Source organism: Coenobita brevimanus, chromosome 57 (assembly GCF_032717465.1).
Source record: "Coenobita brevimanus isolate Jiangsu-jjx chromosome 57, ASM3271746v2, whole genome shotgun sequence".
Taxonomy (NCBI): domain Eukaryota; kingdom Metazoa; phylum Arthropoda; class Malacostraca; order Decapoda; family Coenobitidae; genus Coenobita; species Coenobita brevimanus.
In genome coordinates this window covers 8,279,862-8,307,443 of record NC_137010.1, presented here as the reverse complement: position 1 = coordinate 8,307,443, position 27,582 = coordinate 8,279,862, and the positions used below count along the sequence as shown (strand labels likewise).

General features: G+C 42.2%; 1 protein-coding gene across 1 annotated transcript; it reads right to left on the bottom strand.

Moving 5' to 3' along the window:
- Positions 1-24,333, bottom strand: LOC145402268 (solute carrier family 45 member 3-like). The gene is made up of 6 exons (XM_080274395.1): positions 24,058-24,333; positions 21,470-21,656; positions 16,863-17,559; positions 13,875-14,121; positions 9,106-9,329; positions 1-512 (listed from the first exon to the last, which is right to left on the bottom strand). Exons 1-6 carry the CDS (start codon positions 24,290-24,292, stop codon positions 252-254), a joined length of 1,851 nt encoding a protein of 616 aa, XP_080130521.1. The 5' UTR covers positions 24,293-24,333; the 3' UTR covers positions 1-251.
- Positions 24,334-27,582: the final 3,249 nt, after the last annotated feature.

Here is a 27,582-nt window from a genome sequence, read left to right as displayed (position 1 = left end):
GTTTTTTACCGGGAGGTTAGATATTGACTTAATAAACCCCTTCATTACAAAAGGACTTTCTTGAGTTGAAAACCATCTGGTAACAAGAAGAATAAAGTTAAAAAGATGTCACCATGATTCAAGGGGTTTCAAATCCAACATACCTTTAGGACAAAAAGTAGTGGAAGGAACACTGGTGGTGTGAAATGCATGAGTGCGTATGGTCAAAGAGTTACTAATCTCTGATGCAACAACATAAGGCCACGATGATGCTAAAAATCCCCAACCCTGAGCTGCTTCAAATGTGTATCTGTGAACACAACTTTGGAGCTGCAGTAGACAGAGACAGCCCCAGTAAGTGCTGCCACCACCATGTATGGCAGTGCTGAGCCTGCAAGGTCCACAAGTGGACCCATACATACAGATAGGACAATCTGTGAGAGGAAGTACGCTGTGTCTAGCACCGCCACATCTGTCCCCAGCCCTCGCTCCTCGCTGCTGTCCGGACTGCTGCTGTCATCCCACATGTACAGCTGGTGGTAACATGACATAGTAATGAGCAAAAGTCTGCTAACATTTTCAGACATCTGTGACAATAGAATGTGTTCCCTGAAGTATTTCTATGTGATAGCAAGATGAGGCACACATGAAGTTTATGTGAAGGATACTCTTTATGGTCTGGGGAGGAATGGGAAACATAGAAGGCAAGACACAATGCTAGAAGAGGAATGTCTGTGAACTTCTATTCATGGCTATACAATCAGGGATACAAGCTCTCTCAATAAAGTAAATCTTTTGTTATACATTGTGATGTGTTCCAAAGTACAGTATTATAATATTTTTCCATACAACTGGTACTGTACAATGGGGAAAAATGGACAAATCAGCTTTATAGGTAAAAACAACTTTTATAGGCAAATATTCTGTAAACTCCTAAGGACATACTATCGGTGGGAGAAAAAGAGAGAGAGAGAGACTGTATTCCTGTCTTCAAACTTACTGCATGTTTCATTACATCTCTGATGCATGATAACTGAAAGTCATCTTTAGGTTGAGAAAAATTTCACACCTCTTGGCTTTGGAACATTAACAAGCTGAGAGCAGCGAGATGTAAAACGAGTGGACTATTTGGCAAACTTGTCCCAAACTGAACATACTGGAGATAAAAAAATATATATCATGCAGGAGGGAGTCAGCTGGTATCCTACATGACCAGTATCGCTTGTGATGCCTCAAGAATATTTACCAGTAATCTGTTTTTAAGTGTATGTCCGTATAAACTTCTCCTATGGATATGACAGAAACTAAATATATCTTAAAAAAAAGAAAATTGCGAGCTACTAATCTGGAGTGGCCGTCCAGGAGCAACTGCTTGCCTGTGGTTGATGGGTTTGCTTGAACAGATAGACCAGAGTAACATAACAACAACATGTCAGCTGGTCAGAGGTTAGAATGTTTGACAGGGCCTCTGAGAAGCCAAAAAGCAAAGTCTGGCTTAAGCATTGTCTTAAAAAAATGCAGCAATAGTCATCTCTACCACTATGTCCCCTGTGCTATAACTTTTACGACCCATCATTTAATCTCTCAACCCCCTCTTACACTATATGGTACTCCCCTGCCATATCGATTATCAGCCCCTTTCCTTGGCCTTAGCTTTGATTCTTGACTGACTTGGTCCCCGCATCTCACTTCCCTGAAGACCTCTGCTTCCCTCAGACTTCGGTTATTACAAACTCTCAGTCATGCGTCCTGGGGTGCAGACCGTACAACTCTGCTCCGTCTCCATACTGTCATAGTTTTTGTCGATTATTGATTATGGCTGTCAAGTTTATGCATCTGCCTCATCTTCCTCCCTTCAGCACCTAGATTCTGTTCACCATCCTGGTTTACATCTGGCATTGGGTGCTTTTCACTCCACCCTGGTTACGAGCCTGTATGTTGAGTCGGGTATGCCAGCTCTGTCCTCCAGACGTGACAAGCTAACTCTCCCTTACCACATTCGCCTTCTTCAACACCCATCTGCAGGTTTCCCTTCCTCTGTTACGCACCTCTCCCCTCCTTTTCCGCCCTCATTAGCTTCATTGTTTCCTTGTAGGTCTCCAATTTACTTGCATCCCTTTCTTTCCCTGCTAATTCAGTTCTCCCTCTGCGAGATTCTATGTTCCCGCCTTGGCTTCTTCCTCGCCCTACTGTTGGTGATGCCCAGCTCTCTCGCCCAAAGTCCTCTTCCACCTCACAGGAACTCTATCATCTTTTTATGATCATATGCGTTGTCATTCCTCAGCGACCCCAGCGTACACACACGGCTCTAAGTCTTCTGTGGGCTCGGGTTTTGCTTTCTTTTCCCAGACCATACCTATCAGATCTGCCTTCCACCAGTTGCCAGTATTTTCACTGCTGAACTGCTGGCCATTTTACTGGCCCTTCGTGTTATATACCGATCAAGTTTACACATTTTTGTTATTTTCACAGATTCACTTAGTACATTACATGGTATTTTGTGTATCTCGGCTAGCATCCCACTAGTGTTGGAGATACAGGAAAGGTTGTTCTGTATTACCACCAGATTGAAGTCTGTCTCCTTCTGTTGGGTCCCAAGCCATGTTGGGATACCGGGTAATGAGAGGGTTGACTGCCTGGCACGTACAGCTGTCACTTCTCTCTCTGTCACACCTCGTCCTCTCCCGGCAACTGATTATTTCCCAACTGTTACCCGTCTCCTTAGCCAGCGGTGGCAAGCAGAATGGACATCTACAACTGATAACAAACTCCGCTTCATCACACATACTGTCACTCCCTGGCAGTCGTCCTCCCATCGCAACAGGCGTTGGGAAACAGCCCTAGCCCGTTTGCACCTTGGCCACACGCGGATCACACATTGCTTTCTAACGTCAGGAGGCACTCCTCCGATCTGTCAATGTTGTTAGATGCCACTCACGGTCCACCATCTTTTGCTTGACTGCCCTCAGTTTCATGCCATGCGCAGACAGACTCTCCCGTTCCTTCACTCCCTTGGACGTCCCCCTATCTTAGCTGATCTTGGTGAATCCCTTGTGTTTTCCATCACACACCTCATGTGCTTCCTATCTCAAATCTGTACCTTGCCTCACATTTAGTGTCTTCCCCGCCTTCCCCTCTACTCTTATTCCACCAAAGAATACCCGTCATTTTTTATGCAGTGGTTTTAGTGTCATATAGTCCTCTTGGGCTTGGTGCTAGTCCTTATTACTTACTTACTACTGTGTCCTGGTGAGTTTAAATTCTACTTATTCTTGAAACTCAATATTTAATGTGTGTAATGATGATCAGTGTGTGTATTTACCTAGTTGTGAAATACAGGAAATGAGCTATGCTCGTGGGGTCCCGTCTCCATGTCTCAATCAGTTACCGGTAAACACTGCTTTAAACTCATTTAAGTTTTTGGACTGGACAATCTCTTTGTCCAGGCTATTCCATAGGTCATTCAGTCAAAGTCCTTTAATCCGGAATGCAGCAGCCCACGGACCTTCAGGATTATCAGATTTTCCAGACTATCAGACAGGTACCTGAAAATGTTCAAAACAAACCAAAAAAAACATACCCAAAAAAATAACATCTGGGACCTCCTGAATGTTGGTGTGGGTGCAGAACTGGATAGTTTGGTGCACCGCTTTCGGCTATTTTTCAATATTTTTCTATTTTTTTCTGATTTTTCTCGATTTTTTACCCCAAAAAGCTAAAAATGACCTTGGTCAGAAAATTCTGAACCATTGGATGCCGGATTATTGAAAGTTCACTGTGTATGGAAAACTGTATTTTTCAATATCCTTTAGGCAACTGGACTTTTTCAATTTCTTTCCATGTCTTCTCATTGCTCCCTCATCCCATACAAACAGATTTTCTCTATCAGTTTTGTCTACTCCCATCATGGCCCTGAACAATGCAAACATATCGCCTCTCTCTCTCTTCTTTCTTTTAAGGAAGGCAGACCCACCTTTTCTAGTTTTTCTTTGTAGAACAGATTTGCCAGGCTAGGGACCATCTTGGATGCTGCTCTTTGCACTCTCTCAATCTTGTTTATATCTCTATTTTTTTGTGGGGACAACACCACTGCAGCATATTTCAACCTGGGGCTGATCATGGCCACTAGCAATTTTTTCATCATCTGCTCATCCATGTACTGAAATGACACTCTTATATTTGTCAAGAGCTTATATGCCTCTCTGCCAGCGAGCGTCCAAGTGATCCAAGCAACCGGGGAACTCTGACCATTCAGTGAGAAGCCAGACGGCCATATTTGCTGAGCTTTTGGGTTAGAGTCTGTGTTACTCACACGCTGCCAGCAGCAACCAAATAATCCGGGCGGCCGGGGAACTTCGACAGTCCAGTAAGGAGCCAGACGGCCATACTTGCTAAGCTTGTGGGTTAGGGTCTGTATTACTCACACACGGTTGATGGCGTCGGAGCAATCCAGGTGGCCGGAGGACTTTGACCGTTCGGTGAGGAGGCAGACAGCTATATTTGCTCAGCTTGTGGGTTATGATCTACTATCCACACTTGGCCAGAGAGGCCAGTCGGCCGCCAAACCGATTTTTCAAATTTGTAGGCCGCCCAACCAGCGATGTTGAAAATGTTTTGTTTGGATACGGACAAATAAATCCAGATGGGGATTTAATAGAGCCTAGGCCTAATGTCCGGATACAAAGCATGCTGGATATGGAGTGTCTAGATAATGGAGTGAATACTGTACACACAATCCACCCAACTATCTCTCTCCTGTAGCACATCAACAGCCCTTGAGAAGAAGCTCAGCAAATTAGACACGTGACCTTCCATTTCTGAATCTAAACCAACTTTCAGCCAAAATGTCCATCTCCTCTAGATATTTTATCCATCTGTCTTTCAAGATTCTCTTGTACAATTTTGTGACCATGCTGGTCAGGGACACTGGTCTATAATTCAGGGGCTCTTGGGGCTTTTCCTTATTCCCTCCTTTGTAAATTTGGTACAGTCACCCACAAAAGTCGTGTCCTTTTCTCAAACCCCGTAAATGTTCGAGTAGGTTTGTCGAAGCTGCATGGAAAGTCAAGCGTATCTGGGAACAGTGTCATCGGGGGCAATGTTGTCTTTTTGTTGTTATGTTGTAATGTTTTGTCAATTATGTGCAATACAGCAGCCCATGGAAATGGAGTCGGTTGGTGGGAATCAAGGCAATATTATGGTGGACAGGGAGTATGCGGAGAGGGCAGGAGGAACTGCCCTGTAGCAGCTCAACTCGATTTTTTTAGAAGCTGCATCTGTTTTCGCATGTGGTAATATATTTTTCATTACCCCTTTCCATCTCTATTGTTTGTACAGAACAAAACCAAGAGCAGGAAAAGCTACACAACAACATGACGACTGCAGCATACAACTCGCCCACTACCGCATCACCAGTTCCATCTCCAATACCCCCAACCCCCACTGACACTGTTCCCAGATACGCGCGAGTTCCCAAGCAGCTTCGACAAACCTCCTTGAACATTTACGGGGTTCAACAAAAGGATCCGACTTTTGTGGGTGACTGTACCACACTGGCCCTCTTCCATGTTTGTATGTCTGATGGTGGTGCAGCTTTCAAAAAAGTAATAATAGGGACTTCTTTAACATTTTTGGAAGTCTTCCCCAGTCATATAACAATGTATATCAAGGAACTGTTTATGCTGAATCTGTTACCTCCCTACATTACCTGTGTAAAATATGGGCCCAATATATTAATTCTGTGAAGGCATGCTGTCCCCTTTAACCACTTGAATTCAATTATTTCTCTCTTACTTTAACATAGCTACTTCCAGATGGCAATATTCCGCTTAGGAGAGACATTCTGAACTGGAGGGGTTAGGTATAGCCCTAATTAACCCCTTCACTACCAGAGATACTACCTAAGCTGAATAAAACTTGTCTGACAGTAGCAGGCATAATATATAAAATGTCACCATATCAAACAATGTGCTGCCTCCAAAGGAATACAGTAAGCTCTCCATTTTGGCAGGTTTATGTCTGGCAGATATGCAGTTGGCAGAAAAATTCAAAATATTTAACCTCCTACTTTGGCAACTAAAGTTTCACATTCGGTAAATAATTCCCATGCATGAACCATGAACCACAGCTGCTGAATAGAAAAATTTGGAGCCAAATGGTGTTTTAAAATCCAATTTTGAGATATTTGGCTTGAAAAATGCCACCCTGGCAACCCTATTATGTAGCCCAGTCAGCTGACTGGCGGCCATCTTCACCGTACCATTCACGCATTCCCACCAGCCGCTCGTGTGTCCTTGGCCATTTTCCGTTTTTTTCTACCTCTCGCTCACTGTCGTGTTCTCGCACGTAATAATGGCCTCTACCGTTCCTGAGGGGAGTGTAAGGGGTGTCAGTGTTGGTGAATGACTGTCTGAGCGCCCAGGAGGTTCAAAGAATGTGGGAAGCAAGACGAAAACAACACGTGTATAGTAAGTTGGAAAAAAAATGAAAAAGTACTCAGTGGAGGATAAAAAAAAAAGATTGATATGATAGAACGTGGAATGAAAACAAGTGAGACTGTAAAGTCAGTGAATTGCCCAGAATCAACTGTGAGGGGAATTAGGATGAAAGAAGGATAGTGTAGATCTGGCTGAAAAATACTTTGCCTGAGGGGGTGGTGGAGGTACTCAAAAACTGACAGAAACCACAGACAAAAACTGCTTAATTGTGATGACTACACTTTCTGATGAGATGGATTTCCTGCAAATCAAAGGACAAAGACAGTGTCAGTGGACCTCAGATTAGGGATCAGGCCAGACTGTTTTATGGTGCTATTTGCAAGAAAAAGGAAATCACCAAACCTCTTTCATTTCCAGCTTCAAAAGACTGGCTGAACAATTTCAAGCATCGGTGTGGTGTTAAATAATGTACTTGGCATACTAAAGTGAAAGCTCATCTCCTGATGAGATTGCAACTTCATCATATTCTGAGGTAGCAAAATGAGATAGTGGAAGAAGGCGGCTATACACTTGACCAAATATATAACTGCGACGAAACAGGCCTGTTTTGGAAATGATCACCAGGAGCAACATTTATTTCAGAGAATGAAAAACAAGCCCATGGTGTTAAAATGGCCAAGGACTGAATAAATGTTCTTTTGTGTTGCAATGCATCAGGTGACCATAAAATGAAACCCCTTGTCATTTATCAACAGCCCGACCCTATGCTTATAAGAACTATGACATGAAGAAACTCAACAGTGCTAAAGGTTATATGAATGTCCTTTTGTCAGAGGAGTGGTTTGATGAGATATTCGTGTGCAAGACAGGAGAATATTGCAAGTGGAAGAATCTGGCATTCAAAATCCTGTTATGGTATTCCTGGATAATGCCCCTGGATAAGCCCGTTATCTCATAGGCCGCCACCCAAATGTCCAGGTGTGCTTTTTACCTCCCAACATAGCCAGGAAGAGTCAATCTCTCGATCAAGAGATCATCATCAATGTCAAGTTGATCTTTTACAAACAAGTGCCTGATGAGTTATGGAGGCAGACCGACACACAAGATGAACTGAGGGAAAGTGAAAGGGAAGGCAGAAGTGAGGCAGATGAAACTGATGACACACCTTCATTCTCTACCCCGCAATTGCCCTCCATTCCACAATCCCCCTCAAAAGTGGTGACTGCCCAGGCCTTTTGGAAGAAATTCAACATTCGTAAAACAGTTGATAGTCTGGTTTCTGCCTGGAACCAGATAACAAATGCAACTGTCCACCATGCCTAGACACTGCTACCCCCTCATCTTGCCAAGTCACAGATAACTGCCAAAGCAAAGAAGACCTTTTAAGGGAGACCATTCAGGCAATCCAAAGTGTCCCAGCTCCTGGTTTCAATGATGTTAATGAGGAACAATGCTTTCTGGCTCCTTATCTCTTCCCAGAAGTTCTGGGAAGAGATAAGAAGCCAGAAAGCACTGAAGAGATGCTGGGAGAAGAAACTGAAGAACAGCAGGAAACTCCACAAACTGTGTAATAACCGCCAGAGCCAACAACTCATGTCTTGTCCAAGCTGTTAAGTGATTTTCACCACCTACAAGAGGAGACAGAATTGACTGAACCAAATTATGGTGCCCATGAGATGATGATTGGTCATCTCAACAAAATACAAGGTCCCTACCAAGAAAAATATAACAAGAAAGTAGAGGATCTGGTCACTCACTGTTTCAACCGCAAATGAGAAGAAAACAAGCAAGTGATAGAGGCAGCTGAATGTGTATATGTGGAAGATGACTTGGAAGAACATGAACACAGTCTGCCAGTGAATATTGACTTTGAAGGTGGCAAAGGCAGAAGCAGTGACAAAGGCAGTGGTGGAGGAGGGTGGAGGAAAGGCCCTTGAGGGGGGCCATGAAGTCGGACGTTAGCGTAACTTGTCAGTCTTGGATACTAGTTAAGTCTATCAGTGCACCTCAATTTCAGTTTATGGGTTGGTTTTCAAAAGTTATGTTAATATACTACTGTAATTTCTTATTAACTCTCAACACCAGACTAAAAGTGGAATAGGAGAAAAATCAAGTTTTTTATTGACCCGTCAGAACCAGTTAAAATCTTCCCCATTTAATTAAGCCCTTGGATTTGGCAAGGTTATTTTGGCACCACTTAGTCACCAAAATGGAGGGCTTACTGTACAACCCACTTTAGCATTCAGCATTTTAACCCTGTTTATGATATCAAGTTACATAAATTTTATTTGTACAGACTATAAAGAAAAAGTAATAACATATAACCTTTCTAGTGTGTGATTATCTTTCATAGTTCTACACTGTATTCTACAAATTTAAGGGAATAGTTAGCATGAATACCATGGCAACAAATTCTACATAATGCATACCATACTAGATTTCCCACATATCATAGCCCCTTTATCCTAAGGATGTCTTTTACATTACTGTATACTGTACTGTGTTTCTACTATCTCCAGACAATTATACTCTGCTTGAGGCTTTTCAAACCTGGGGGATCAGATACTGTACAACTTTCACTGACTCCTGCACTACAAAATATCACCCCTAGTACGAATATGACTAAAACTGTCTTGAGGTAGACAAACAAGAGTACATCATCACACTCAAGGGGTTACATCAAAATTACCTGCCGATCTGTGTTATACAACGTGACCAGCATATTCGGTGTCGATGTGAGGGCTGCAAACCCGATGCCAGAGAGTGCAGTGACGATGTTTAGGAATATGACGGACGGAGAGACGATAGTGGCAGCCATGGTGACTGTGAAGATGGCCAGGCCCCCCACAAACACCGCACGATGGCCCACTAGCCGCACCATGTGTTGTTGCAGGCAGAATGAATACAGGCATGCTAAGGGAAGAGGCACATGGTAAGAAATGCAGAGGGAATGAATACTGTCACATGGTGGAAAGGTACAGATTGTATGAAATGCAGGCAGAACAAACACAGGCATGCTGTAGGAAGGTCTTTCTATCTACAGCCAGACATCTTAATCCCATAAGGGGTGGCGACAAACAAATCGCTTACATGTCGCCCCGTCCTCTCCCATTATGCTGCCTTCCCTCCAGCTCACATCCCCCTCTCTTATATACCTCTCCACTCCAAGCCCCCACCTCATCCTTGGTCTCCTTTCCCTTCCCCCTCCTCCACCTCAATCACAAACTCTCCTCATTAGTCTCTCACTCTCCATCCTCTCCACATGACCAAAACACCTCAATGTATTTCTCCTAATACACTCTATCACATCCACATCACAACACTCCTTCACTTCCTCATTTGTCAGTCTGTCTCTCCACGTAACTCCATATGCTCCTCTCAACTCATTTCCACTGCTCTCACTCTTGACTTGTGTTGTTCCAGCAAGGTCCAAGCTTCACTTCCATACATTACAGCTGCAATCACAGTACTATCATGCAGTGACTTTTTTACTTCCATGCTCACTTCCCTGTATCTTATCACTGCTTTCAAAGAACCAGCAACCTTTCTTCCCTGTTGTACCCTTTCAAGCACTTCAACCTCTAAACCTCCATCCTAACTCGTCACACTACCCAATTACTTAAATGCACTCACATTTTCCTTTTCCTTACCTTCCAGTCTCACAGTGCATTCTGTGACATCATTTCTCCTGAAAACCACAACTTTACTCTTCCATACATTCACCTTTAGATTCCGTTTCTTGTATACTTTCCAAAACTCATTCACCAAGCCTTGCAGTTCCCCTTCCTCTTCACTTAGTACCATCTGCAATAACAGAACAGGAAGTTTCCAAATAATGCCCTTTCTCATTGGGGCCACTCCAACATCCACTACCCTAAATTGTACCTCTTTTATAACTCCAACCATATACACACATGAAAACCATGGAGACCAGATGCATCCCTGTTTGAATCTAACATTCAGATACAAATATTCACTCAGTTCACCATTCACACACACTGTAGCCCTAGCACCCTCATACACACTCTTCACGACATACGACAGTTTCCCAATTACTCCATATATTCTTTATATTTTCCACATTCCTTGTCTATCCATTCTGTCATATGTTTTCTCCAAATCCATGAAGGCTGCATACAACTTCTTTCCCTTCACATGAGACTTTTGCACTGCACACATTAGGTATCTGATACAAAACCTCTTCCTTTCCTAAAACTTCCCTGTTCTTCTCCCACTAATTCCTCCAGGTTTCCCCTAACTCTGTCAATATGTATCCTACCATATACTTTTCCTGTTATACTAGGAAGACAAATGCCCCTGTGATTACCACACACTTCTTTTTCCCCTTTTCTATTGTACATGGGAATAATTCTACCCGACTTCCAATCCTTTGGGACCCTACCTTCCTCCCAGGCCAATCTGTACATCTCCCATAGCTGTTCAATTACTACAGTACCCTTGCGTTCAAGACGGGTTTGTCCAAGACATTTCGCATCCAAGACAGAGACCATAAATAATAATCCAATATATTGCTGTAATACGGCTGCATACGTTCAATACAGAACCAACGGTTCATAACAGCCCAAATCCGAGGACAATAGAGCTATGACAGTCTCATCCGGTTCCCACGCCTGGGAACAATGTTGTCCAATAAAATACTGGCATCTGGTCATGTGATGAGCAGGCAGGACTTCCTTTTGTCTCCCTCATCAGAGCATCATGGACACACCACATGTTGCACTCACCGTTTGCGCCTAGATTATTGCCTCTCCTTAAGTAACCATGCCTAGGAAACCGTCTGCTAACCCCTTGAAGCACCGCCATCTACCTCAGGCTACTAAGCTGGAGATAATTGAGCTACTAAGATTTTGTGACAATATTGTTTCCATAAGGTCTTGTGTTGGTCCAAGACGTTTCTCGTCCAAGACGGGACCTTCAGGCAACAATATTAACGTCTTGGACACAAGGATACTGTATCTCTCCCCCATGCTTCAGCATTTCGCCACACACTCCATCAATGCCTGGGGCCTTCCCCATTCTGACTTTCTTCATTGCTTCCGTTATCTCCATCCTACTGATCTCTTCCTCCCTTACAGATGGTAAGTAAATGTACTGAATTCCACACTTACCACTGCAGGTGTTTTTGTGCTATGGCAGGCAGAACTAATACAGGTACACTGCGGGTATAGATGGTTATAGCAAATACAGACATGTTGCAGGAAGATACAGATGGTAAGAATGAATGCAGGCATGATGTGGGAAGATATAGACGGTAAGAAAAAATACAAACGCACTGGGACACAGTACAGATAATAAAAATGAATACAGGCATTTTGTGATGGGTGATGGTAAGAAAATGTGCAGAATGAGTACAGGTATGCTGCAAGATGATAAGAAAGTAAGAACAAGCACAGGCACACTGTGGTATGAAAATGTACTGTAAATACACATTTGACACTGTGTACGTGTTAAAATAACATGTAGTGTTAAACGAAAACTGGTTCAAGTAAGAATTAGGTTCCAGCAAGAAAGATTATCTTCTCAACTATTACTAATATTCTATCTATCTATCTATTGCCAGACGCCTCAATCCCGTTTGGGGTGGCCACAAACAAATCGCCTCCAAGTCGCCCTGTCCCCCGCCATTTCACTGCCCTGCTCCCAACTCACACCTCCCTCTCTCATATACCTCTCCACCCCATCCCTCCATCTCATCCTCGGCCTCCCCCTCCCTCTTCCCCCCTCCACCTCACTCACATACACTCTCTTCGTCAGTCTTTCACCCTCCATCCTCTCCACATGGCCAAACCACCTCAGTGTGTTCCTCATAACGCTTCCTATCACATCCACATCCACACCACAACGCTCCTTTATATCCTCATTCGTCAGCCTGTCTCTCCACGTGACTCCACAGGCTCCTCTTAAATAACTCATTTCCACTGCTCTCACTCTTGACTTGTGTCCTTCCAACAATGTCCAAGCTTCACTTCCGTACGTTAGAGTTGGTATCACAATACTGTCATGTAGTAACTTTTTCACTTCCATGCTCACTTCCCTGTTTCTTATCACTGCTTTCAAGGAACCAGCAACCTTTCTTCCCTGCTGTACCCTTTCAAGCACTTCACCCTCCAAACCTCCATCCTTACTCATCACACTACCCAAATACTTAAACGTACTCACATTTTCCAATTCCTCACCATCTAACCTCGCTGTACATTCACTAACTTCACCTCTCTCAAAGACCATCACTTTACTCTTCCCTACATTCACCTTTAGGTTCCGTTTCTTACACACTCTCTCAAACTCATCCACCAAGCCTTGCAGCTCCCCTTCGTCTTCACTCAACAACACAGTATCATCTGCAAACAACAGTACAGGGAGTTTCCAAACACTATCCTCTCTCACCAGGGCCACTCCAACATCCACTACCCTACCTTGTACCTCTTTTATTACCCCATCCATGTACAGATTGAACAACCATGGAGACATGACACATCCCTGTTTCAAACCAACTTTCAAAGAGAAAAATTCACTTAGTTCACCATCCACACGCACTGCAGCCTTCGAACCATCGTACATACTCTTCACAGCATTCAACAACTTCCCATCTACTCCATATATTCTTAACACTTTCCACAATCCTTGTCTATCCACCCTGTCATATGCTTTCTCCAAATGCTGTAAATAAGACCCAAATATACTTTATGTGACTAGGCATATCTGTTTGTATTCAGTGTTATAAATCATGGCTTGTGTAAACAACAGATGAAAGATTGAGATAAATGCTTGTGTATGCTGTATCACAGTAGTGTGACTTTTGTCAACCCTAATCCCTCACTGCACATCCAAACCACTTAATAATGAATGATGGCAAATTATGTGAAAAATGTTCCAATGTTGATTACCAGCTTTACAATGAATACAGTGCTCAGCAAAAGCATACCAAATGAGGAATTACTGTACAGTATAGGGAATTGATTAAAAAAAAAAAAAAATGCTGTCAAACACAAAAGAAAGAAATCACTGTCACTAACATGGCTCTCTGACACCTTTCAGAAGATGAAAGGTACTGTACCTGGGATGTACAACCACAACAGTGAAATGTACATTAGTTACAGGCTTAGCAACTGGCCACACAAATACCACTCTTAGGAAGGAAGCAGTCACAAGTAAGCAGAGACAAATTCCAAGCTGAGGCTTCCACTGTTACAAATTACAGTTTATTACACTTCTTTGGTTTCATTTTTTCCCAGTTATTTTCATAAACTGGGAAGTAATCAGCTGGTCTGGATACAATCTACCTTCCATCCAATAAAAAACATCAGGTGTACCATGCCCAATTCAACATGGGGATTCTTTATGAGGAAGCATGTCACCATTTGATGTGATCTGATCCAATCCAATATGATCTGATGAATCTACTGTAGATGAAAGTGAGGTGGTCCCATCAACACTCACCTGTTAAACTATGGAGAAAAAGGCCCCACGATCCCATCCTGACCCCCTCATCATACAACATGGCCTGCTGGGTGCGTTCAGGTGCGTCGGGCTGCCCACCATACATGTACTGGCCCACAAAGTCCGTAAAGAACATATTGTGGCACATGAACCCCATCCACCCAAACAGCTCCGACAGGAAGAGTCTCCGCAGCACTGTTGGAGCTGTAGTTATTCTCTGCCATGTGTCCATCGGCAGCTTCAGGATCTATGGAATAGCATCACAATCTAGGTGATGTTCTTGTTAGTTTATTCTTGCCACTACTAGATGAGTTTATTCGATGCAAGACAGATCTGTCACTGTAAAGTGGTTCATTAAGGCTATAGCTAACCCTTCCTGCTGAAAAGGTTTCTCCTAAATCTGAATAAAATCTAATGTAGATAGCAAGAAAATAAACTAAAAATTATGTCATCAAAGTCAAGAGGTTATACAACTGCCGTTATCCCCCACTTATCCTGAAGTCCCAGTGCTACAGTATCATCTTTACTCTATTTCCCAGTGCCATAAGAAATAAGAGCTAGAACAGAAACATTTGAACAATTCTGGGAGAGGAATCAGAGAAGGGGGAAGTTCCAGTTCCAACTCTTCTCTCTCCATGTCACATGAGCTACAACAGTGTATGTGGTGGACAGCGAAGTTGATTCAGTACTACAGTTGCGGCGCATGACTCTGAGGTTGTCATTAACGTACCCTGGCAACGTACCATTCAAAAATGCGTCCAATTTCATATCATGTTATACACGAATCATATTATTATGCACGAATATATTATACACGAACATATTATACACGAATCACTTGCGTCTCACGTCGTTCACAAAATGGGACGCACTGTTGAGGAGTAGGTCACCAGGGCACAATAATAACAACCTCAGAGTCGCATGCCGAGACTATAGTTCATATCCTTCCACCCATCATCCATTTCTTATTGTCTATCAGAAGCAGAGGGGCCCAGGCCTTGGCTACCAGACATGTAAGGTGAGGGAAACCAGTTATTCTCTCTTGAGAGTCATTATATGAGCAATCAACCCCAAATACCACTTCAACCTAGACCTATAAAGGCCACATCCAACAGGAGCACTTTATCCCACACAACTTGTTCACTATACCAACAAGAAGCAGTGCCAAGGCACAGCAAACCCATCCCCAGGAGTCATTTTAGTGCTGACGTATAAACACAACAGGATATCTAGTCAAAGATATCACATTTCAGATTTGGAGTGAATCAGATGAAAATTGATGATTTCATGCCCATTTGAAATTTTAGGTTGGACCCACCCGACACTGACTCCTCTACTGCTAACTGGGGGGTGACCCCCTTGATGTAATGAGGCATGTTATAGGTTGAAGATTTGAGAGAGGCACCTTTAGGTTTTGGCTTCATGTCATTATGACTAATTTGAAAGGAGTTATGGCAATTTTTTTTTTTTCACGTAGAGCCAGGGCCTTGGCCCAATTTGGCCCAGAATTTAATCAGGTGATCAGAAGGTTGTAATGCATGTGTGTGAAAGAGAAAATGTGAGAAAGTAAATATTTCAGCTCAATTATTCTTCTACTATTGTTCAACTACCTCACCCCTCACTGTGAATGTTAAAAGTTTACACCAAGATGAAATTATGATGATAGGTGTATGTACTCCTAAAGTGCACTTTCCTGGTTTTGGTGTTACCTTATTGTGGTTGTATGAAGTGGGAAGCAGGAAATTCCTGCCCACTGATGATCCCATAACATGTATCCTCAGTGAGTTAATGCTATATTACTTTCTACAGTATGCTTATTATACAATCTTTCACTTACAGTTTTTTAATAACATCCTAATTTACAGTTTGTTGTGTAGCAAAAGTTACCTTGACAACTCTATGTCAAAGATATTCAAAATTGGATATAAACTGTATGGCCTCCTAAGCCTAAAAATTCTGTTTATAATAAAGCTGAATCCCCTCTGATTCTATTATGACTATAGGTACCATAAATGTAAAATTTACACATACAGTACATGACAATCATGGACAAGATAATGGTCTCTCTCACGCATGTGCGTGCACACACACACACACACACACACACACACACACACACACACACACACACACACACACACACACACACACCTGGTGAAACAATACACTTGCAACTTTGATGCACATGGTTGTTTAATAAGAACAACAAGTATTTGTCATGTCTAAAACCTTGACTGACAACATAGAATGGGTGATGCAAAAGGCATATAGAATCTGGCAGTAGACAGGTAGATAGTACACAACAGTAGATGTGTAGAGTACAACAGAAAGACATCTGTAGAATAAACTAAACTGAAGCCTTCCTTTACTTAATAATACTCTTGGAACATAAACTACAACATGGAGCATGAGCAAGTATAAGTAAAACCACCATAATTTCAAAACAGATATCTTTTGTTTTAGATTATTTACATACTGTAGGAAGAAATCATAACTGGAATCATGGCTGCAAGGCATATAATTGTGCCTGTAATAGTACCTGAATACATTTGAATTGTTTAATTATACAGCATTGTAATCGTAATCAAGTAACCGCCAAGTAATCGTGATTGTAATAAATTATACTGCCTGTGTAACTGCTCCATGTCTGCCTCGGTATGAGATGAGGCAGGATTCAGAAACAAGAAAAGTCAAAGTACAGGTGCAGAAGTGGCAGACTTTCAACAACATACAAAGTGAAATTAGACAAACAAACATTCACACACCCTGTGATGCAGGAAAGAAATACATACTGTAATAATATATAACATTCTGTGGATGCAATACAGTATTGTATTGCATCCACAGAATACCAATATACTTTTTGGTGGAATTATGTACATACAGTATTATGTATCTGTAACCTATGTGTTTAAGCACTGAATAAGTAGAACATTTAATTATAAAAATAAGACTGTTATGCTAGGTTTGTGAAGTACAATAACTCACCTGATATGGAAGATAAATAATGACTATGAGGCCTCGGACAATATAACGGAAGCAAGAACTGATGAGCCGGTGTAGTGTGACCCTGGGGAGGCGAGCCATCTGCTGCACCATCTGGTTCAGGAGGTGTGGGTATCGCCTCCACCTCATCACGTCCACTGACGATGACACCAGTGGGGTGGACTCCTCTGTCTCACTGGACCCACTCTCATACCCACCATCTGATGGGTAGTCTCGATTTACAGTCACCTTATCACTTGTTAAGTCTAGGATGCTGGACCTGACACTTGCATCCTCCAGTAACCCTTTGTCTCTACTGGATTTCACTAACACTATATCACTTTTTGTGGCTCGACTTAATGAATCACCCTCTAAGTGTGGATCTTGAAGTTTGTAGGGTTTTTCTTGTGCAAATATAAGTGTAAGGAAGAGGCATGGCAGGAAGAGGACGAATATAACTGAGAACGCAGTCTGCTCCTGTGATCCCAACATGAACCCTACCGAGGACCAGTCTATAGATACAATGAGATAGCCCAAGATGCAGCCCAGGGAGATGCCAGCGGAATAGACAGTGAAGCCTTGAGTCTGTTCCCACTCTGGTGCTGTTGCCATCAGGTCTGACAACAGGGATTCACATGGGTTGAAGAGTGCCTGATAACTGTAGTCCAGCAGAATCACACCCACTGCTAGGATTATCATGCTGGGCAAAGAAAGAACAAAGTCAGACATTTATTCATGAGTGATAAACTGGGGCAAGAATGCAGCCATTCCTCACTTACACTCTAGGACACATGCTGGCAATATGCAGACTGAAGTGAAAAACTTTAGTAAAACATAATTTTGGTTCATGGTCAGTGAGTTAAAAACACTCATTTCTGACTTTAACCCCTAAGGACCTATGGCTGTCGAACAATGGTTATGGAAAATGTCGCATAATGTCCTATGGCTGTTGATGGTACAGAGGCTACCAAAAACTGGTATATGGGACCCGGCCAATTGCAACTAAGAGATCAGGTGGTGGGAAGCATGATCCAGCCCCCTCCCCAGGGACCCTCCTCCCTCCCCATGCCATTTCTCCACCTCCCTTTGCCCCACTGGATCATGCATTCTGTGTCCCCTCCCACCCAAACTATCCCCCATACCCCCTCTACACCATACTGTGTGTGTGTGGCAGACATATTCCCTCCTTTTCCTCCCCTCTTGACACCCCCCCACACTCCTTTCACCTCCCTATTCCCCGTTACTTCTCAAGAACGTCCCATTTTCGCTCACAGTGAGGAGTGACTTTTTTTTTTTCCCCCCTTCTTTTTTTGTCAATTGTGCAGTGACCATTAGACATATGAGAGTGAAATATACACACACGTTTTACTACTACCACTCATAGCAAAGTTACTATTTAATTGTAAAGAGCTCAATTTGGTCTTGTTTTGAAGCTTGGTAATTGTACTTTATCATACCATGTTCAAAAAAAGCAATATATGCAAACTAAAATGCACAAAATGTGAGCAGAATTTAGCCGATATACAAAAATTGTAGAGATGTTTCACTACTACTGCTCATAGCAAAGTTACTATTCATTGTGGAGAGCTCAATTTGGCCTTGTTTTGAAGCTAAGTAATGTACTTTATCATATTATGTTTAAAAAAGTAATACGCAAAATAAAATGCAGAAAAAAGCGAGTCGAATTTAGCTAACACGCAAAAATTTTACTTAAAAAAAAAAAAAAAAAAAAAAAATCAAGTTAGAATGATGTTTTTTGCTCCATATTGAAGCTGAATAAATTTCCTTTCCAGTAATGTATAACTTATTATATCTGGAGCAAAAATACCACAGAAAAATGAAAATGGACAGGAAGGAGTTTGGATGATGGCAGAATAATATTTTTTGCTCCATAATGTAGCCGAATAAATTTCCTTTCCAATGATGTATAATTTATTGTATGTGGAGCAATAATTCCACAGAAAAATGAAAATGAACAGGAAGACGTTTGGATGACAGCCAAAGCTGTCATCAAACGTCTGAGCCTTAGAAGTCAATGACGGCCAAAGCTCTCATCATTACATGCAAGGGTTGGAACTACACTTCTAGGGGTGGATTGTCTTGCCAATGCTGAGGTGCTTGTTTCCTCATATACAGAGTGTTCATATATGGTGCTCACTTTGCTTGCATATTGCAGGAACAGATCAGTCAACATTATCAGTGTCTTCTGCATCATTCTCTGCTTTCCACAACCCTTGCCATGCTTTACAGTGTCCATTTTACATTCACTGATTGCTAGTACTGACAAGGGTGATGCTGTGTACCCTTCGTGGAGCTAAGCAGCTAGGGCAAGTCACCCAGTAGCCAAACAGGCATCTTGCCTTGGGAAGGGACCTTCATTTAACCCTGGCAAGGCACCTACAGTATCACAGGGTGGCACTGGTTTTCTTTATGATATATTATACTGTACTGGTGTGACAGCCCCACAGAAGCAGTTGCTTACCTGTGGTCAACAGGTCTGCTTGGCCAAACAGACCTGGATTAAGCAACAACAACAACAATAATACTTACTGGGTGAATGGTTAGTTACTAAATTTATGAGGCTTGGCTGATATTGGCAATGTTAACTGAGCTGTTCCCATAACATACGAAAATTTGACAGCTGTGTGGCAGGGAGGAACACGAGTATGGAGCTCCTGTTCCTTATGAGTATGAATGCTATGTATTTTGGGTAACAATTATTCTCTCATGTACCCTGACCCAAACAGTAGGAGGCTATGAATTTGATTCATAACACTAATGTGCACAAGCAACAAACTGAAAAATAAAAGTCTCCCAAAAATCATCCTCTATAAAAAAAGTCAAACAAAAGAGAGCCAATACTTCAATCCACTCATTCAGAAATGCCTAGACGCATTGCATATCAAAGACTGGAGGATGGTGGCAGAGCTAAGAGGGAGTGTTCTTGAGCTGAACATGTGAGAGACAAAGAATATTTGTGAATCTTGATCTGATGAGATGGGCAAGGCATGGGAGTGTGCACAGACACACAGGTGCCATCATCCCCCTTTAAAAGGGGAGCCTAACAGGTAGAGTGTTCATCAGATTTCACATAACAAAGAACAATGCATGACAATCCAACATCTTACTCTCTGATTAGTTCTTGTTCTATTTTCCACCTTATCTTCCAATCCCAGTCCTCACCCCATACTACCTACCCCTCCTTGTCTCTCCTACTCACCTCACACTTATGTTTCATCTCTGTTTATAACTGTAGAGGGTCAAGGACAGGCCAAAACTAGTGTATCTTCGTAATAAATAACATTTCCATGTGTAAAACACATTCTTCCTTTTTTTCTTAACCCTTTTATTGCTTTCAGTCTACAGTATTTGGGCATCTCATTCTGGCTAATGGCAAACAATATTTTTCTCTTAACCCCTAGGCTGTGGCAGCCCTAAACATTTCCTGTCTGTGGTGCGGGAAACATCGTGTTTTCATCATGTGTTTTGACCCACTTATACCTAACCAAACAAGATAACATTTTAGTCAGACAAAGTTTACACTCCACACTGACGATTCGAGACACAACTCATCAAGCACAAGCATGCAATTGGCGTGAAAAATGAATGAAAAATTCACAATATTTCACGTGGCTCTTCTGGAATGTATGACGCAGTCTACCGGATGACATCTCCTGAATGATATACACAGATGAGGGGTTAAGGGAAACAAGCAGGCAAAGAATAAACTATCCAAGGGTTTTCCTGATACTGTATTTTCAAAATTTTATTTTCCTAACCTGATCATTCAAATCATACAGCTTTGATACAACAGAATCATATCTTATTTAAATGTAGATTTTGTCTGAGAGAATCTGGCAATACACTGTACATTGTAAATATAGCATAGATCAGTGAGATAAGAGACAAACACTCCAGGGAAGAACGAAGAAATGGAACACTAGCAATTTTCTTGAGGAGGTGAATGGTCAACTGGGAGGTGAAGAAGGCACTAAGGCAGTGTTCTTATACTGACAAGTCTGAAATATCATGACTAAGTTGTTAAAGATTTGAGAAAGTAAAATGAGAGACCTGGGAGCAGAAACTGATACAAGAATTATGGATGGAGTAAGTGATTCTGTATAGTATTCTGATACAGTATATGAAGGTACTGGTAAGTAGGCAAGAGATGAAAGTAAGCTGTGAGGATAAAGATACAATGAGGTGGTGTGACCACATGGACAAAATGCAAGCAAACCAAAAGCTAAAATGGTAAAGAAAGTTAGGAAATCTATCCATCTTCCTATTACCCAACCTGCAGTACCTCATCAAAAATGTGGGGGCCCAGGACATTCTATTCGATCTGATTATTTTTTCTGTTTCATTCTTGCTATTTCAAAATGACTGTAGTCACCTTAGAATAGATCTCTTCCTTAACAAGGAATACTCTCAGGATAAGTAAGGTTATTTGGTAGCATCAGGAGTAAAATTTTATGTATAGAGTTAAAGGGAATCGGATATTTATAGTACAGAACAGACATGGCGGGAGATACGGTTGAGCGTATATCACATAGCATCACCACCATCACAATATCTATCCTCAACACCAACTTGAGATAACTTTGACTAACTTGAGCCTGGGTGATCCATCATTTGAGAGGATGGCAGTGATGGTGGACCCATACGGCACCAGCACAAGGGAAAGCAGCAGCAGTGATGCCAGTAGCATGATGAACGGTCGACGCCGCCCAAACGGAGATGTACACCGGTCACTCCACTCGGCCAGCACTGGCACACTCACTAGTGCCACAAATGGGGCTGTTGGGGAATGGTATCAGGTTAGTCTCAGCTGCACTGGGTTAGACCAATCCGCACACTTAGGTTTGAGTAGGATATGTTATGCTACGTCAGATCAGGTTAAGTGAGACTGAGCTGTGTGGGAGTGAACCGAGTTGATTAGGGCTGCAAAAAGTTAGGTTTATGTATCCAACCTAGCTGAGTATAAAACTCATATCTATCAATCAACAACTCACCATGTACCACCCTTTCTTTTTATGTTAAGGGAGGGTGAAGTCTATGACAGAACAGCTTGGACCGCAAAGGGATTGGTAGGTTGCACTGAGCTAAGTTAGAGTAGCTTTGGCTAGATTAATGTGGACAGTTAGGTCTGGGTTTGGTTACAGTGGGCTGGGTTTGTGGTGTGGGCAGATGCTGTGAGGCACACACTGGGCCATTTTATCATCCAGGTTACCACTGTTACCTCCCCAGGTGTTAACCTATTTATTCATCTTATCTCTCAGCCACAGATGATGAATGGACATGAGCCAAGTAGCATCAGCTGCTTCCACCTGGCTACAAATAATTGGGTTTCTGTTGCGCTGTGCTAGGTGGGGTGGTTAGACTGTGTAAGGTGGCATTGGGTTAGGTTAGATTGGGTATGATTGGACTAAGCTGCAAATACTGTAGTTGGGTATATGTCGGGTAAAAGTCTGCCATTACTCCACAGCATCTAGTTCTTACTCAAGGTATGTTTTCCTCTCTAATGCATCATATAAAAGAGAATCATCTATGGACAGAGAAAAATGCCAAGTCTCTCTCAGTTTAGGAATATTAGCCAGCAACGGGAAGTGAGAAGTGAGAAAGTGAAATACTGGTTGGACTTTTGTCCTTCACTATACATTTAATGCTAATCATTTACTCTTTAATCAGTCAGCGACTGAATATAAAGTGGCCTGAACCATTCATGTCCAGAATGATAAATAGGGCAATGGTTGGACACACCTGTATAGGTGAGGCCAAAAGTTTGCCTAATATTTCTCCTCTTCTGCTTCTCACTTTCCTCTGCTGGCTAATATTCCAGTTCATAGAGCCTTGGCATGTTTCTCTGCCCAGTGATACAAAGCATCAGGGAGGAAGTAATGGACATACTTTCAGTGTGAAACAGATGCTGTGGGATAGGTGAAATTATGTCCACACCTGTACACTCTCTAACCATTACAGTGCCAGCACCAGTCAACCATTAACCCTCTAAAGCTTACCCTGAGTCATCTGCATACAAAAAGAGCTTAACCTAACCTACACACATCAATCAACTCTTTGACTCTAACCCTTCCATACGAGATGTCTCCCTTAACCCCTTCAGCCACTGAATGTATTTTTCATCTTGTCACCCCCAGATGACTGTATTTTATTTACGAAAGATCTCTTGTACTTAAAGGATTAATAAAGGCTGTATGTAACCCATTCAGTTCAAAAGATCTCTCCTGATTTAAATAAAATCATCTGACAGTAAGAGAAATAAACTACAAAAATGTCGTGTTCAAGTGGTTAAGATAAATAATCATCTGGAGAAAGCAAAAATAAAATAAAGGATATATCACTTTACTGCAAGAGTTAATGGGGAACATTTCCAAACCCTTCATTTGCACAGGTTTCCTCTAAGTCATACAGAATTGTGTGGCAGTAGTATGAATAAAATACATTACTCATTATCATACTTAGCCTCTTCAGCCAGAGAATGTAAGTTTTATGTTAGAGTATTCTTTCTTATGACAGCACCCTCATTAACACCATCAATCCAGAGACATATTTTCAATTTTATTCTTGCTATTTCCTGATGACGTTATTCACCTGAGGATAAACTTTCCAAACTGGAAGGCTTAAAGGCAGTCTTACTTCTCTCCTGCGCAGCTCTCTTAAGCTTAATAAAATAATTACACAAACACAAACTACCTTCATTGTAACACTCTTGATTTTGGTGATTACAGAGTAAAGCTCAAACCTGAACTACCTACACTAAGAATGCTCACCAACCTACCAAAATGAGTGTCTCATGAACCCAAGTCATCCCTGGCTGCCACAATCTTATCCCAAGTGTCCCTCAGGCTAGAAAAATTGTGGAGTAGCATCCATCTAAGAATGAAACCCAACCCTAATTACTTTTATCATTACACAAAAGTTCCCTCCTATACTACAGGCAACAACAGTCCTATTGCCTCTCCTTCATTTCCCTTCATGGGCTTTGATAATCTATTTCTTGAATTCAAAGCAAACAATTATGAACACACTGATCAGTGGCCAAATAATGGCATGGAAAGAGAAGCAGAAAAGGCAAAAGGACTTTTGCTGCTCAAAGCAAATAAAAGTACAGGGCTTTCACTGAGAGAAAAGGAGAATCCAAGTCCCCATTTCATCAAGGCTTCAGGGACAGGCAACTCACCAATGCCGAGTATGATGGTCATGAGAGTCTCAGTGTACCCAGCCTTGAGCAGAAGCGGTGGGATATACGTAAAGGCGGCGCTGGACACAATCTCCACCCCACATACGAGTGCATTGATGGCCAGCAGGCGGGGCAGCCCACGCACACGACCCCGACCCAGTGACCCCTTTCTGGAGTACGTTCTAACACTGCCATCTTCTACAATCAGGTCAGACTTTGGGGTGAATTGATCCATGGAGGCGGCCCAAGCCACCACCGGCTTTCTTCCTACCTCATATACTCTTCATTCTGAAAAGAAACAAGGTATAAATTACTCAAGTACAGTAATATCCTTTTCCATGGCTTCACAAAATTTCATTATTTTATTATTTCTGGCTCCTCCAACATATCTTGAAATTTGGATGTACTGTACCATATTATTTAAGCAAATATCAAAATTCTGATACAGTATCTTAACCATTGGACTGCTGGGATTTCCCTCAATGAAGTAAAATCATCTGTTGTTAGCTGAAATGTAATTATTAAGTGTAACAAATGCAGAGAAAGGATAACCTGAGATAACAGGAGCATAGGGGCATGGAGTTAGGCTCCTTAGCCAAGGCATTTGAGCCAAGAATAACTCCTGAATGGCATTATGCAAGCAGTAAACCCAAACCATCCCCTAGATTTAAACCTTTTTAAGTTATACATCTGGTTGGAGTGCCTTAACTCATTAAACCACCAGGCAAGCATTTATTGGTAATATAGTTAGTACTAATGTGGTACAGTACATGACCTCCCGAGTTACAGGTAACCATTTAGCTTGTCACTCAGTGTGCTGGTTGGTGAGTGTCTACAGGGATCATCTGTTGTCTGTTTTGACACTAGTTTGATCCCAAAATACAGCAGGGAACAGGCTGATGAACTGAATTTCATTATAACTTACTTTACTGATTTTCCACATGGCCTGCCAACAAGTCATAAAAATACCCTCTGTTAAACCAATCGATCCCATGATATAGTTTTCATTTTACTTAGACAGTCACCAGGCAATTTTAATCAAATTCTGAAGGACCTTTAATGGTCAAGGGATTCATTTGAGGTGATGTCTACCTCTTCCAGTTTGAGGTCTAATAAGCTGAATAAAATCATCTGGATGGAGAAATGTAAGTTGAAAAGCACAGTACACCATGGTCTTGAAGGGGTTAATACAGTACTGATGCACCAGTCCGGAATGAGACAGCCCTAGTATGTTTACATTATGGACAATGGATGTTGGTACTGAAGTGGTGACATGTGACAGTGTATGCACATAGGACGACTGCTGAGCTTCAAGGAATGGATGTCTATGTACCCCCCCCCACACACACACCGCTCGCCGGCTCAGTGGTAACGCTCTCGCCTAGGGTCTGCTAAGACGGAGGTTCGCGCCTTGCTCGGGGTGCGAAAAGTTTCACTGACGAAGCGGGTGGTCACTGTCCTCCTTGAGCACGAGGCCTGGTGTGTGCATGTGTGAAGGTCAAGGCTTTGCCCTTGGATCAGACTATATGAGGTCTCAGCTCTCTTCCGGGAGGGTAAAAAGATGATGATCACAACCATCATGTGATCCTGACCGATCCGGTGAATTACACCCACACCCACACCCACCCACACAAAGTAAAACTAATGTCAAAGATAATATACAGTCCATCATGGATGAGAGAAAGACTTATATCAATGAAGATGATATTTGTGAAGTACCATACTACACAAAATATTCCAATGTTTTTCTTCAGAACTAATTTCTTTCCAAATTTCACCTTTCTCCTTGCTCAGTAAAGTGGACGGTACATTGACGCCACCGAAACCATACAATCCTTACACCTCAGCGTGGGACCAGACAATTGTCTGAACTCCACAGACATTAATATCTCAAGGTCCCATACAACTGTTGTGGTTGGCTGCACCAACAGGCGAGGGAAAACTACTGTCTCATTTTATTGATTTCCTACTGACCAAGAAAAGCAGGACAGGCTGGATAGTAGCTAAGAGAGATGGCTGGACATGCTGCCTGCTTAATCCAATTACGTCAGGGTGTGTGTAACTCACCGGGTCGGTCTGGATCACGTGATGGCTGTGAGTATCAGCTTTTTACTCCCCCGGAAGAGAGCTGAGAGCTTATAACGTCCGATCAAAGGGCAAAAGCCTTGACCTTCACACACGCACACGCCCATCCTCTTGCTCAAGGAGGACAGTAACCACCCGCTTCGTTAGTGAAACTTTTCGCATCCCGAGCAAGGTGCGAACCCCCGTCTTAGCAGACGCCCAGCGAGAGCGTTACCACTTAGCCGGCGTGTGTGTGTGTGTGTGTGTGTGTGTTCTTACCTAATTGTATCTTTACAGGAATGAGTCAAGCTCGTACTGCCCCGTGTCTTAAACCATATTTATCGTGCATATCCTTAAATTTGTGAACTGTTTTGGCACACACTATTTCATTCGGTAGTGCATTCCATTGATCAATTGCTCTATTTGGAAAACTAAATTTCCTTAAGTCTTTATCACCTCCCCTTATGCAGTTTTTTGCAGTGTCCTCTTGCTGATACTTCCCCATAGGTTAAGTAATCATTTATGTCTATTTTCTCCTTCCCTGATAAGCATTTATATAGCATAATCATGTCACCTCTTTTCCTTCTCTCCTGTAGTGTTGGTAGATCCAGTTTATTTAGTCTTTCTTTGCAGCTTAGATCCCTTAAGCTTGGTACCCATCTTGTAGCGGCCCTTTGAACTTTCTCAATCTTGTCTATGTGTTTTTTGAGATAAGGACTCCTGACTACTGATCCATACTCCAGGGCTGGTCTGATGAATGATGTTATTATCTTTCTTATCATGTCTTCATTTATGTATGTGAACGCTATTCTCATACTGGTGTGTGTGTGTGTGTGTGTGTGTGTGTGTGTGTGTGTGTGTGTGTGTGTGTGTGTGTGTGTTCTTACCTAATTGTACACTATCATTATAGGAATGAGTCAGGCTCATACTGTCCCGTGTTTTCACATTTTTATCATACATATCTTTGAATTAATGAATAGTTTTAGCACACACTGCTTCAATCGGTAGAGCATTCCACTGATCAACTGCTCTACTTGGGAAACTGGATTTTCTTACGTCTTTATCACCTCTCTTTTTGTACAATTCTTTGCAGTGTCCTCTTGATGTTGCTTCTCCATGGGTTATATACTCATCTTTGTCTATTTTCTCTTTTCCTGCGATGCATTAATATAGCATAATCACGTCTCCTCTTTTCCTTCGCTCCTGTAATGCTGGTAGGTTTAATTTTTCTAGTCATTCTTCATTGTTTGGATCCCTTAAGCCTGGTGCTGTAGCGGCCCTCTGTACCCTTTCAATCTTATCTACGTACTTTTTGAGATGTGGATTCCAGACAACAGATGCATACTTCAGATTTGGTCTAATGAATGACATGGCTATCTTTCTGTGCATGTCTTCATTTATATATGTGAATGCTACTCCCATATTAGCAAGCAGTGTGTATACATGTTCCGTACTTTCTCA

What these genes read in the sequence shown, in the direction of transcription:
- LOC145402268 (XM_080274395.1), bottom strand. Translation starts at nt 24,292, where the DNA reads ATGGATCAATTCACCCCAAAGTCTGACCTGATTGTAGAAGATGGCAGT. An exon ending in GACCATCATACTCGGCATTG is followed by an intron (nt 21,657 to 24,057) that starts GTGAGTTGCCTG and finishes ATTCCCCAACAG; the next exon opens with CCCCATTTGTGGCACTAGTG. An exon ending in TTTTCTCCATAGTTTAACAG is followed by an intron (nt 9,330 to 13,874) that starts GTGAGTGTTGAT and finishes CTCTTCCCTTAG; the next exon opens with CATGCCTGTATTCATTCTGC.